The sequence below is a fragment of the Pipistrellus hanaki genome, assembly GCF_964339955.1.
Source record: "Pipistrellus hanaki genome assembly, chromosome: 9".
NCBI lineage: Eukaryota > Metazoa > Chordata > Mammalia > Chiroptera > Vespertilionidae > Pipistrellus > Pipistrellus hanaki.
Window position 1 is genome coordinate 40,944,145 of NC_140511.1, and position 13,095 is coordinate 40,957,239.

The 13,095-nt window shown below is 47.5% G+C and overlaps 1 protein-coding gene across 2 annotated transcripts in view; it reads right to left on the reverse strand.

The window, feature by feature from the left end:
* Window positions 1–3,511: 3,511 nt before the first annotated feature.
* UVRAG (UV radiation resistance associated) overlaps window positions 3,512–13,095 on the reverse strand; it is a 262,695-nt gene continuing 253,111 nt past the window's right edge. For both annotated transcript variants that reach the window (XM_084893381.1, XM_084893380.1), the window contains one exon: window positions 3,512–7,048. In XM_084893381.1, the coding sequence (XP_084749507.1) occupies window positions 6,340–7,048 (709 nt within the window). In that variant the 3' untranslated portion in view covers window positions 3,512–6,339. The remainder of the gene's footprint in view (window positions 7,049–13,095) is intronic.

Consider the following 13,095-nt stretch of genomic DNA (forward strand, 5'->3'; position numbering starts at 1 on the left):
GGGGGTGCCCAGTCAATGCCGAAAGGATGCATGGACGAAGGGCACTGTGTCCTGCAGCTCAGATGTAATGAGAAATGACTCAGAGGCGCTGGTTTCCAGTCCTGCCACATGTCAAGTCCGTGAACTTAGCGATGACCCTGACTTCTCAGCCTCCATTGCTCCTCCGCACAATGGGCGCTCCGTTCACTGGCACCAATCCAGGCAGCGCTCCCAGCCCTCGCTGTGTCTTCACGCAGGTGCCTGCCGAGGGCGCAGGCTGCAGAGGGGACCCCGGGGAGACACAGAGGAAGCGTATGAGGGGCTGGCGGTACAGGGAGCCACAAACGCCAGTCACCCATGTCATTAAAACTGTTCTAGTGGTCACCTTTTAAGAAGTAAAAAGAAACTGATACGATTAAAAATTTAATTTACTGGATTCAATATGTTCAAAATATTAACATTCCAACATGGAATGAATGTTGCATCAATGTGAAAACAAAACATTATTACATCCCATCGTTACCGTGCGTCTCTGAAATTCACTGTGAATTTTACACTCACTGCACGTCCTGCTTTGGCCCAGCCCCTTTTCAATGACGAGGCACACGTGGCTGGGGGGGGGGGGGGGCCTCCCTGGACCTCACAGGTGGGGCTGTGATCACAATTAGGGGCAAGCATTTGCCAGGAATTAACTCACCGGTGCTTTCTTCTTCCATCAAGAGGCATAAACGGTGTGGTCTTCCCTCTCTTTGTGACATTCGCAGCCACTGATGACCATTGCCCTATCGCAGTGGTTGGCAAACTCATTAGTCAACAGAGCTGCAAACCGCGGCTCTTGAGCCACCGCAGTTTGCTGACCACTGTCCTAGAGGCATGAATTCATAGCAGGTGCCACATGCTGATAGTCTATAACTCTACTGGCCCTTTCGAATCGTTTTACTTGGAATAATTCTGTAAGAGAAACGTCCCCTCATCAACTGATGGGTTAACGAGCGTGTGCAGTGCATGCAGGGAAGGTAAGTCAGCGTTTGAGCTTGTCCTTTACCAACAGCCTCCGGGTTACAGCTGCTCCGGGCAGGTCGCTGTGCTTGCAGTGTGCAGGCTGCAGGGAGCCGGGGGAGGAGGTGACTCCAATCCAGGTGGCAATCCCAGCCATGGTGAACTCCTGGGCAGCCAGCCAATCCTCTCCCCTAAACCTCAGGAATTTCCTCCCAAAGGCCCGCGAAGCCCCCGGCCACCCCAGTGGTACACCCAGTTCTTCACAGGCAGTGAGTAGGCGGGTGCTCCCCTTTCCTGCCAGGCTCCCGCCCCTCAGCAACATGAGACAGGTTTTGAGGGAGGAATACAAGTGAGTCCTGGAGCAGGAGGAGTTGCTGTCTTGGCCTCGGGGAAAACCTAAGTCCCGGGCTGAGGAGGAGGGCACAGGACCAGAGAGGTCAAGCGCCTGGCCCGGGTCACACAGCCTGGACGGGCAGGGCAGGGCTCTGCACCCCGCCTGGCTGTCTCCAGGCTGCGGGCCCCTCACTCGAGGTGTCCAGGCTGCTTCCTTCCTGCCTGCTCGTAGGTGCTTCTCAGCGGCAGGTTCGTCCTGATCTCTGTCCACCCCCACTCTCCACTCCTTCCAGATTTGCTGCTTGTGATCCAGCGGGGACTGTGAGAAGCCTCTGTGTACAAAACCAAAGGGATCCGGGCCTGTGCTCCCCCGGGCGGCCTGGGCCTGGGCCGGCTGCTGCAGCTATCGCACTGGCTGAATCTCTCTCATTTATCTCTATGCACGGCTGCTCTCTTTCTGGATTGCTGACGCTGCCAGTCTCTACAAAGTGTGGCATTATTTCATAGACATGTATTTTTTATTCATTTAAAATCCACAAGGCTGAGCTGTCTACCTACAAAACTGTAATTAGATGCGCTAAGAGGAAAAGGGGGGGAAAAAAGGCTTCTATCTACTTGAAGTGAAATTAAGAGCTCCGGGCACCCATTCAGCAATCAGCGAGTGAGGCAGCCGGAAGCCATGAGAGAATGTGTCCGGATGAGGTGGGCCTAGAGAAGGCCACCTGCCAGGTGGTAAGAAACATGAAAAAAAACGCTCCTGAGGCCTCTGGGCTGTGTCACCGCAATGTGTCCATGCCACCCACCCAAGCACCTGAGACACAGTTCAGTCCTGGCACCCCCTCCGTGGGCACAGGAGGAACCGTCCCACCACAGCCGGAGACCCAGGATGCGAGCAGTCCCTGCTGAAGGGCTGGCTCCTCCCCACCGCACATGCTTCACAAAGATTCAGTGCCTTCTTTCTTACAAATGTTATCTCCTTCTCACTGTCCGACCCTGGGAGTGCGCGGGTGTCACCCCACTTCACAGATGAGGAACGGGATTCAGAGGGACGAAGTGGCTTCGCCCGGCCTGAGCGCTGGGACAGGTCATGTGGGAACAAGTCCCGGGGACCCTGTCACTACGCAGGGGCCTCCACAGGACATAAGGGGACCGGCAGGGATGGTGCAGGCCCCGTGCAAACGGAACGGCAAGGGCAGACTTCTCTCCGCGCTCCCACAGATGGAAAAGTGGGGTCCTTAGAAGTACAACGACCTGACCTGTCAGAGCTTCACAGTGGCTGAGTTGGGGGTTCCTGCTGGCCGCGCTCTTTGTACCCCACAGTAAACCTCGTTTGCTATTCCATCTTTACTCTGAAACGTGAGGGACACATGGATGCACCTCTCTTCCATTTTTTTTTTTTTTAACAAAAAGGAAAGATTAAAGAGACTCCAGCAAGTATCACCACAGTCCAGCCTCAGCGTGGCTGCCAGCCATAATTCAGATCTAACCAGCTACTCTCCCACCCGTGAGCCTGGGAGGGGACCTGAGCTGCCCACCGCATGCATTCGTCTCTCGACTTGGCACCTAAGTCCTTCCCACGGGCCTGCAATTCAACTTCTCCTCTCACCGTTCTTCACATCCGCTCGGACCCCACGCACAGCACACTTCTTGCTGCTCTGCACACACACAGGACCCCGCCTTGCCTCGTCCTTTGCCATGCAGTCCCCTCCATCTGTGATGTGCGATCTTACATAGCTTTCCACCTGCACGACCCTCCGTGAACCTTTCCTGATCCCCGAGTCAGCGTGGCTTTCTCCGCACCCCGCTCCTATGCCGCGTGTCCCTTCAGCATATCATTCATCACACGGAATTACAATTGTCATAGAACTACCTCCCCTTCCGCTGGAGAATGTGGCAGAGGTCAAGGCTTATTAATCTTTGTATTAGCCTTGTTTAGAGAGAGAAAGGGGACAGAGAGAGAGAGAGAGAGAGAGAGAGAGAGAGAGAGAGAAAGAGAAAGAGAGAGACAGAGAAAGAGAGAGAGAGAGAGAGAGAGAGAGAGAGAGAGAGAGCGCACTACTTCGTTTAATAAATGTGGAATGGCTGGCTGACTGAGAACAAGGTCTCCATACTTAACTCAGCTTCAATATGAAATTCAAAACAATGAAGAAAACATGACTCAAACATAGCAGGAAAATAACATACACTTTTACTCTCAAAATAAATACTAATCAATTTTATTTTATAAATACAGATGCTGAGTTTTCTTCCAATTACCAACAGACCAGTTTCACATGCCATTTATTATTGGCGGTGGCTTAAAAAATTATTTAAATAACCGGCTAGGTCAGGATAAATGGGCACCATTAGAACTGCTAAAAAAATATAGCTGGATACAATCTTCCAAAACTAATATTCTGCGGGGGGGGGGGGGGAATCTCTGGAATTTCTAAAGTGGGTGAGAGGAAGTGGAGAGAGAAAACACAATCAAATATTCATTTGATAACATTTGCTGGCTGTTAAAAGCGTCTCAGCTGCGTGAAAGCTGTAGGGGCTCTCAGTCATGCGGAATTGGATAGTGGTGAGCTTTCCCTTCAACATGTGTCCATCCTGGAAACGAACTTGATGTTTCAGTGACTTACAAGACCAGAAAGATTAGTAGGAGATGATCACTCATTCCATCCGTTGGCTATGGCCACTTTAAACAGAGGCAAAACGAATTCGGCAGCATTGGAAGACGCTGAACCACTATTTCTGGAGACACGGAACACTGCAGGTCCTACCCAGGTCATGGCAGAAACCGCAGACATCAAAAATATTCAAATGAAAACACAACACGCAAACTAAACAAACTCAAACCTAGGTGGTGTTTCCAGGCATAAGATCATTGGACCCTGTGGATCAAGCAAATGTATAGGTAACTACAGATGGATGCTGAGCAATCTAATCACACTCGTAGGGCTTCCTGTTGGGGGGTGAAGAGCTGTAAACCCAGGAATCAGGTGGTCACAAAGAGAGTCGGGCGGACGGAGCCCCAGAGCCCATCTGGACAAAAGGAACCTGAGATAAACACCGGGACAGGTGCTCTGAGTGGGGCCCTCTGCGTGGTGCTGCCAGGAGCCAGGCTGCAGGGCCTGCAGTTGACAGACCTTGTCTCTGAGTTTGGTGTACAGCTTAAACGCCACTCCTGGTCCTTGGAAAACCATAATCACATGTGATTCACTCACACAGTCCATTGTTTAATACTCACACAGTCCTTCAAAAACCGATTTTTTTTTGGGGGGGGGCAGATAATGTTACTTTCTTGGAGGACCCCACAGACCAGTCTGACATATATCTAGACTGTCTAACTCCACCCTCTTTGATTCGAAAACGAATGGCAGCACAGTGCAAAGAAGCCGGGCCTCTACAGATGGCTTCTACTCCAGCTTTTGGAGCAGTCCACCTTTTCATGTGCAATTCATATGGACTTCTTGAGATCGAGTTAAAGCTTTTAATTGCTTGCAGGCTGGGTCTGTCATGCAATGATTCTGTGCGTTCTCTTTACATGAAAAACAACAACATGAGCTATTCAATTTCAAATGTGGCTATAAATTAAAATCGAGCCCAGGAATGCTTGGAAAAAAATATGAAAATGATTATGAAACCTATGAGTTAAGACATTACATAGGACAAACGCAGCTACTAAAGGGTACACCAGTGAAGGTGTTTGTGTTGCTATAACAACAGGTAAATTCAAATGAAGTCAACACATTAGCTTAGATGCAGCCCGGTTTTGTTCAGGCTGGCCCTAGCTCGATGAAATACATGGAGATGTAGTTTCAAGAGGAATTCAAAGCTGGGGGAAAAAAAAATCAGGTCAAGTGAAGTACACTCAATTTTTATTCTTTTATACAATACATGGATACATGGATAAATTTTCCTTAAAGAAGTTGCAACCCTGAGGCGATGTCCTTGGGTAAATAAAATATAAAGCAATAGCAAATGAAATTTGAGCTCCAGGAATGACAGTTGAACTTCAAAAACATAATTTAATATTTATGCAATTGCACACATATCGATAGTCTTCTATGCCTCATCTATTAGTCCACTGACCTCAACTGCCTTGCAGTTTGCACATTGGACGGCCTGACTCTCTACATATATTTCATCACATACGATGGCTTCCAGCTGAAGTTTAATAAATTAGCATGGGCTGTACACATGCGGGTTTTGTCTGGTGAGTGCACTGCCAGGAGGCGGGCCTAGTTCTGACTGCAGCGTCTGCCCACATAACCACTCTGGCCCTCCAAGGGGATGGATGCCATCTGACTGTACAACCTTGGGGTCCTCGAGGGTCCCTGGGATCTACCAGGGGTGAGTTCTTCCATCTAATTTGAGGGCTACCCCAAGGCCACGGCTATCAGAGGAGGAGGAAGGTCAGAGCGACTGTATTAAAGAACCCAAGAACCTGATCCTTTTTTCAGGGTGTGCAATGCATCCGCTGCTGCAGCGGAGTCTCTCGGTTGCCTGTGGGGTGTGGGGCAGGGGGAGGGGCAGATGGCCTGGGTTTAAGGAGACTATTGTGCTTCTTATTCATCAGCCTAACAAATGGCCAAAGATCCTTCAGTAAACGGTAGAAATCTTTTTCTAAATATTCAATTTTTCCCCCCAAAGTTTTATAAACTGGTGAGGGCAAATGCTTGAGAAACTAAAGGTGAGTTCATTATATTTCTTTATATATTATCATCTTCCCTCTGGGGATAACATAGAAGAGTAAATAAAAAAGCAGACAAATACCTATAAGGTGACTCAAGCTAGAGAGTGACTTTTGCCTTCAAACAACAGTCAGGCCTGTAAAGCCAATCCTGCAAGCAAAATCTAACTCTGTCTGGCCCACCGATACACAATGATCCTGAGTCCCTCTTCCACTCACAAAGTCTATGTTCCCGAGGAATATCCTCCATCAATATTTATTTGTGTCATAATTATTACAAAGGGTAACCAGTGCAGCTTCATCCTCGCCTTAGGCAGTAGCCCCGTCCTGGACCTACTGTCCCTCTGCTCGCTTCACTTATCAGAGCTCCTGCGTGGCCGGCGGAAGCTGGACACGTTTTCGTTCAGTGCATAGATCCTCCGGGAGAACTCCTCAAATTCCCCCAGAACTTGTTCGTCACACTCCACGGCCACAGCGCTGTCCACGGGGATGCAGTTAAACGCCTCCAGCTGGTCACTGGAGGTGAAACCTGTGGCCTCCATCCCGATGATCTCTTCCGCCTGCTCCACGGCGCAGCACAGCTCAGCCTCGGCGCCCGGGCGGAGCTCGCCAGGCCGCTGGGCGCTGGCGGGGCCGGCCGGCTCGCTGGGCAGGAGGGAGCCGTTCACCGTGGCTGGAGGCCCGGGGAGGGCTTCTCCTGGCTCCTGGCCAGTGCTCACGCTCACGCTCACGGGTCCCGCACTTAAGCTGGTGCCCAGATCGACTCCCTTTTTCTGGTTTTCTTTGGAGAGGTCCAAGGAGGTATCCAAGGAGGAGGACAGGGATGTTGTCTTTCTCTCGGGCTCTCCCAGGGAGGGGACGGTGGGCCCAGGCTGGGCGACTGCGGAGTTGTAGCTGGGAGGAGGGGTTTTGTAGTGGAGTCTCTCGTTCTCTGAGCTGGCCCGTTTCCGGTGTCCTTTGTCTGGCGAAGGAATGTCCCCGGAGAAGCCTACGTCTGCGCCCCCAAATATGGAGCTCTGTCTCTTTGGAACAGGAATGGCACTGGAGGTGTGATGTCTGTCGCTAGAAGACAAACAAAAACGAGAAATCAATTTCCAACTTCAGAACTCGGTTTAAGCCTTCTGGATCCAGAAACAGGAAATGGCATGCTCAGGTGTGAGTTAATAAAAATGGATAATAATTATTCTTAGCACAAACTGTAGTGTCCGAAGGGAAGAAACAACCCAAAGCATTCTGAGTTCAACTTTGGGAGCGTCCTTCAAGAAGCTTCAAGACAAAATGAAACCCAGGCAGAGGAGAACACCTGGGTAGGACGGGGGCTGGAAACCATGTCATACGGGGAAGAGCTGCAGTAACTGGAGGGACTGGATCTGGAAAGAACAATATATAAAGGATACAACCAACTTTATACATCTGAAGGGCTATCCATATTCTTGCTCTTTTTTTTTTTTTTTAATATTTTTAAAATTGATTTCGGAGAGTAAGGGGGAAGGAGGGCGGGAAGGAGGGAAGGAGAGAGAGAGAAAATCAGTGGTGAGAGAGAATCATTCATTAGCTGCCTGCAGCAGGCTCCACACTGGGGATCAAGCCCGCAACCCGGGCATGTGCCCTGACTGGGAGTTGAACCCTGACCTCCTGGTTCATAGGTAGATGCTCAACCACTGAGCCATGCCAACTGGGCCATATTCTTGTTCTTGTTTTTCATATTCAACTTATTTTTATCTCCGTGAAGCAGGTATCCTTATTTGGCAGCGAAGTTTAGTGACTTGATCATGGTACTGAAGCCATGGCGAGGCTAGACCAGCACTTGTGACTCTTGATGTGATGATCAATAGCTTTTCCAATACCCAAATGCTAATCATCTTGGATTAGAGAACTGTCAGAGAGTGGGTCAAGGATATACATATATTTTAATAAAAACTTAATCTCCTTTACAAGGCTGGTCACACGCGTATTATAAGTTTGGCTTTAAGTGCCTTCTTTCAGACTTGAGTTAATTCTCAAGAAGATACTTCGGGCCAGCAATAATAATCACTCCTAAGCGATACAAATTTTAGTTTCTAAAGTAATTTCATACTCATCATTTCATTTGGTCCTAACAAAAACCCTGTCAAGAAAGCAGAGTATACATTACTACTCTTAAGTTCGAAATAATAAATAACAATTAGTGAATGGAAAGAGAGGATTCAGACCCTGGGAATAATGGTCATGCTATTATACACTGTGCTAGTAAAACCACCTTAGAGGACTGATCATAGTTCTTAACATTATACTTGGATGAAGCTAGTCAGCTGCAATAGAACCACAGAAACAGACTGGGTCCAGACAGAGGGAGGTAGAAACACAAGACCCGTTAGACTCGTGTGTTCTTTAGTGAGGAAAGACACAGACACAGAAGCTGTTTGCACAAGGGCAACTACTAGGCATGAGCGGAGGCTAGACTTGAGACTAGCCTGCCCAACGAACAGCTACTCCATGTGCCCGGCCTGGGGGACGGGAAACAAATGCAGGACGGAGTAGACCTGCCTCTGAGGAGCTTCTGAGCTGGTAGGAGAAAGCCATCCATAATGACTGAGTAAAACACTTCTAAATCACAACAGTGATGTGTCTTGAAAAAGAAGAAAGGATCGAGGGTTCCTTCTACCTGTGTCCACAGCCACAAGCTCTTGAACCAGCTCCCTCCCTGCTCCTGCTCCTTCTCTTGTGTTTTTTTTTTCCTTTCCTCCCCCTGCTGATGCTGGATTATCCCTGTGGTCTCAGACACCTAAGCAAGGCTTATGCTTCTTGAGAAAAGGCAACCACAAGGCTGCTAATCCCCAGGCCTGTCAGATAACCTTGCGTGGCTCTAAGTGTTGGTGCCAGGAGAGATTTCATAATTGGGGGTGGCCAGTGGGGTGCACAGACCCGGGCAAGCACACTGGCAAATTACTGTTTTTAGTTCCCAAGAAAAACAAAACAAAACAGAGCAAAACCTGCTGGCCTTAATCTAGGTTTCCAGTTAATATGTTATCAAAACTCGCAGTAACCGGGTAAGCCACACATTTTTGTGAACCTTGTAGTTTTCACTCTCCCACCTGTCTACTGTCCCTCTCTGAGTGATTTTGCAGGGAGCCGAGGCAATCAAACCGAAACAGAGCATCGGCACTACCCACCGTCTATTCTGAGCAGCTCTCACCCAGCCGAGGAGGCGTGGGAAGCACAGGTGAACCAGCCTGGGACAGTGGAGGTGACAGTGCTGGCATGGAGCTAGACGCCAGGTGCTCACCACCCTCGGTTATGAAGGGTGAATGCCATGGCCGTCCCTCTCCCCACCCCAGCCTGCCCTGCTTCCCTCCGAGGCTGATGGGAGGCAGAGAAATGGACCAGGGTGCGGCAGCAGTGCCTATGGCACAGAGGAAAGGGGTTTTGTAGTCCTCTAGGGCAGCGGACACCAACCGATGGTCCGCGGACACTGGTGGTCCGTGAGGTTGGCGGCTGACGGTGTAAGGAATCCTTTGGAGCAGCGGTCGCCAACTGGTGGTCTGAGATCCGAAAGGCTGGAGACCGCTGCCCTAGGTTCCGAGACTCCCTGAAGGCTCTCCTCAACGCTGCACAACCGAAAAGTAATAAAGTGTGACATCCCTTCTGGCAACTCTAACGGGAAGGGAACTCCCATTTTCCTGAGCATCCATAGTGCTGGACACTCACATCCACCCTGGGAAAAAGGGGGGTGAGTGGGTTCTGTGGTTTAAGGTGCAGAAACCACATCTGATCTAGATTCAGCCTGACTCGAGAGCCCACACAGTCTGTCTCATCCCACCTGGGAAAAATCATATTCAAATTCAACTAACATTTGTTAAAAACCAATGATATGCCAGACTTCAAGCTACCAGTACATGCCATTCTACAGGCCTTTTCATTGAACTTCTGTCAGCAGTGCACAATCGTCCAATCTACACTGAGTGGCCAGATTATTATGATCTCTGAACACGTGTGTGTGTGTGTGTATTAGAGGCCCGGTGCATGCATTCGTGCATGGGTGGGGTCCAGCCAGCCTGGCCAGGGGAAGGGGACATGAGTGGATGGCCTGCCTGCCTGCTGGTGGAACTCCTGGTCAAGGGGACAATTTGCATATTAGCCTTTTATTATATAGGATATACACAGAGTGGCCAGATTGTTATTCCTTCAGAGATCATAATAATCTGGCCACTCAGTGTATATCTAAGCTCTGGGGTGTTACTTCAGTTTTTAAGGGTGTATTCTTATGCGTTTGAGAGGTAGAGACTGATATTTTCTGACATTCCGATTTCATGATATTCTTCTCCTGTTTCTTGGATTTTTATGAGAATCCAGGTAATGATAGCTTGAGTTACAATTTGGAAAACTCCAGTAACAGTAAAATGTTCCCTCTTAAAAAGGGTTAGAAAATGCGTTCTTATGGATAGGCAATAAAGAAGTCTACATATCTAAAGTTTACCCTTTAATCGCCATGTCTTTTTCTTCCTTTCTTTTTTTTTTTTAATCAATTTTAGCCATGTGCAATAAAACCTTACCAAAATTTTTCTTAAAGTATTTCTTATAATCTTAAAAAGAGTAAGCTGAACAAAAAGGGTATCATTGTTTAATTGATTTTTAGAAAGAGAGGGAGGGGGGGGAGAGAGAGAGAGAGAGAGAGAGAGAGAGAGAGAGAGAGAGAGAGAGAGAGAGAGAGAAGCATCGATGTGAGTGAAACATCGATCACATGTCTCCTGCACGCCCCCTATGGGGGGTCAAGCCCACATCTCGGCAGGTGCTCTCACCAGAAATTGACTAGGGAACCTTTCAGGGTATGGGATGATGCCCAACCAACTGAGCCACACAGGCCAGGGGTAATAGTCATCTTCATAGCTTTGGGCCATCACTGTGAACATGTATTAGTACACTACGACACAGTAAAGAGACTGTAGGATTTTCAGTGGCCTGCTTCTGAGAACATGAGTCTGAGAGTTCTGCACGGGAGCTTCCCCAGGTCCTCTCTCACTGTCACGGGCAGTGTGGCTACATCCACCTCTCGCCGCAGGGCTTCTCTTTTCCTAATGTTTGCTTCTAATGCACCGTGTCCTTGTGAAGTAGATGTCCTAAGAATTGTGTGCAAAGTGAGAGTAAATAGGATTGGAGTGAGGGGCCAGCAGATGTCCTGGGTATAATAAGCTTTATTATAAGTTTTGTAACATTAGTTTTGGCTGCTCAGAATTAATTTTTTTTATTACTTCCAGGATCTTAGCAATGTTCCAGATTTTTAAGATAGCTGAGTTCCAAACAGCTGAAGTGTTGAATGATTACATTAAAATATATACAAACACACATGCATTTTTAATTATGGTAATAATTTTCCAGGGAAAATTAAAAAAATATAAACCATATGAAAAATAAAAATCTCTCACAAGGCTATTACCCATCAAATAACCACTATTAATTTTGAATATTTTCCTTCCAGACTTTGATTTTATGTGTGTGTGTTTAATTTTAAAAGACCAAAAAAACCTAAAGTTGTGTTTGTGGTAGATATATACAATTCTGTAGTCTGCTGTTGGATGTTATTAAAATCTCCTGGTAAACAATTATAATGGTTGCTCCACTGACTAGAATATTATAAATTGCTTAATCATTACCTTAGTTTTGTAGATTAAGGGTATTTCTAAAATCTTACTCTTAAGAAACTGCTGTGCGCCTGGGCAGGGGGTTGGGGTGAGCTAGAAGGGATCAATGGGAGAAAAAAAGGGGACAAATGTAGTACTTTCAACAATAAAGATCTAAAATGTTAACAAAAATAAACTAAAAAAAGAAACTGCCGTGAGCATCTCTATAAAAACACAAAGCACACAGTTTTAATGAAATTTGATTTTCATAATTAACAGGTCTCCAGAAGAAACCGTCACTCCACATCTCAGTGGAAGCTAAGTTTGTACAAGAAAGAAAAGGAGTACTTTATCTCTAGTACTGCCTAAAAAGGTAAAAGGTAGCAATTAAAAAGGCAAACAACAGATCCAAAAAGAAGGCCCAGAAGGTTTCAAAATTCCTTTTGTCTGATTACAGTCTGGCTCTGTGATTATTTCATCTCGATGGAAGAAGAGGTCGAAATGTATAATTTCCTAATTACATGGCCCATTTTTAAAGACTGCTGACAATTTATTTATCAAATGAAATTAGTATGCTATTTAAGCTGTGATGAATAACTCATAAGGAATTTCCACTCTTAGAAACAACCAGAGTGAACGTGGTGCTGGGAGGAGCGGCCGCAGCAGGAAACGTGGGAACTTTGTTCTGTCTCCCGCTCATGCCTTAGACTGCAGATTCGGGCGCACAGAGCCTGAGGTTTAAGCAACTGAGCCGAGTCCCCAGTTCACCGCACACATTCTCCTCCTCCTCAGCCATTTGCCTGGAGTAGATGTGTCTTCCAGCTTGGCTTAGGTCCAAGCTGGAAACCCGGAAACATGACATCTGGGGTTTAATGCTGCAATTAAAAGGAATTTATTAAAAAGCAACAACCCAAAGATATTGTAATTGCAAATTTACTAGGCCATGGTTTAGTGAAAACACAGCATAGACTGCTGAACAGCTGAACCACATCTGGGCTGTTACCTTCCTTAATGATAAACCCGTTGCTACAAGCAGAAAAGACTCTCGTAGGGTCACAGACAGCATGGTGGGGGAGAAGCCAAGTGGTTTGGAGTTAGAGGTCGAGGAGGATAGTCTGGTTTAAATTTGGCTTTTTTTGGGTTCAAATCTTCTCTGATTTCTACAAATTAAGGTGATTAATTGCTTTCTCATTCTGCCAGTCCTCATTTATTGCAGTCAGTTACCTTCTGCTCTCCCTTCAGCTGTATCTGGAGGGAGTGACAGTGATGAGAAAGGGTGTTCAAAGACATGGATTCTATTCCTAGCTCTGCCACCACCATGAGCCTAGTTGGAGTTATGACTTAAGGTTGAACTCGCCACTTATTAGTTATATGACTGTAGGCAGCCACTCGTCTTCTCTGGGCTGCAGAAAATGGATTGCTGGGCTGCGGTAAGGAGTAAATAAAACGATGTGCTTCCAATCCTCGGCCGGATGCCGGGCAGGTATGCTGATGGCGGCAGTAGCTGTGATG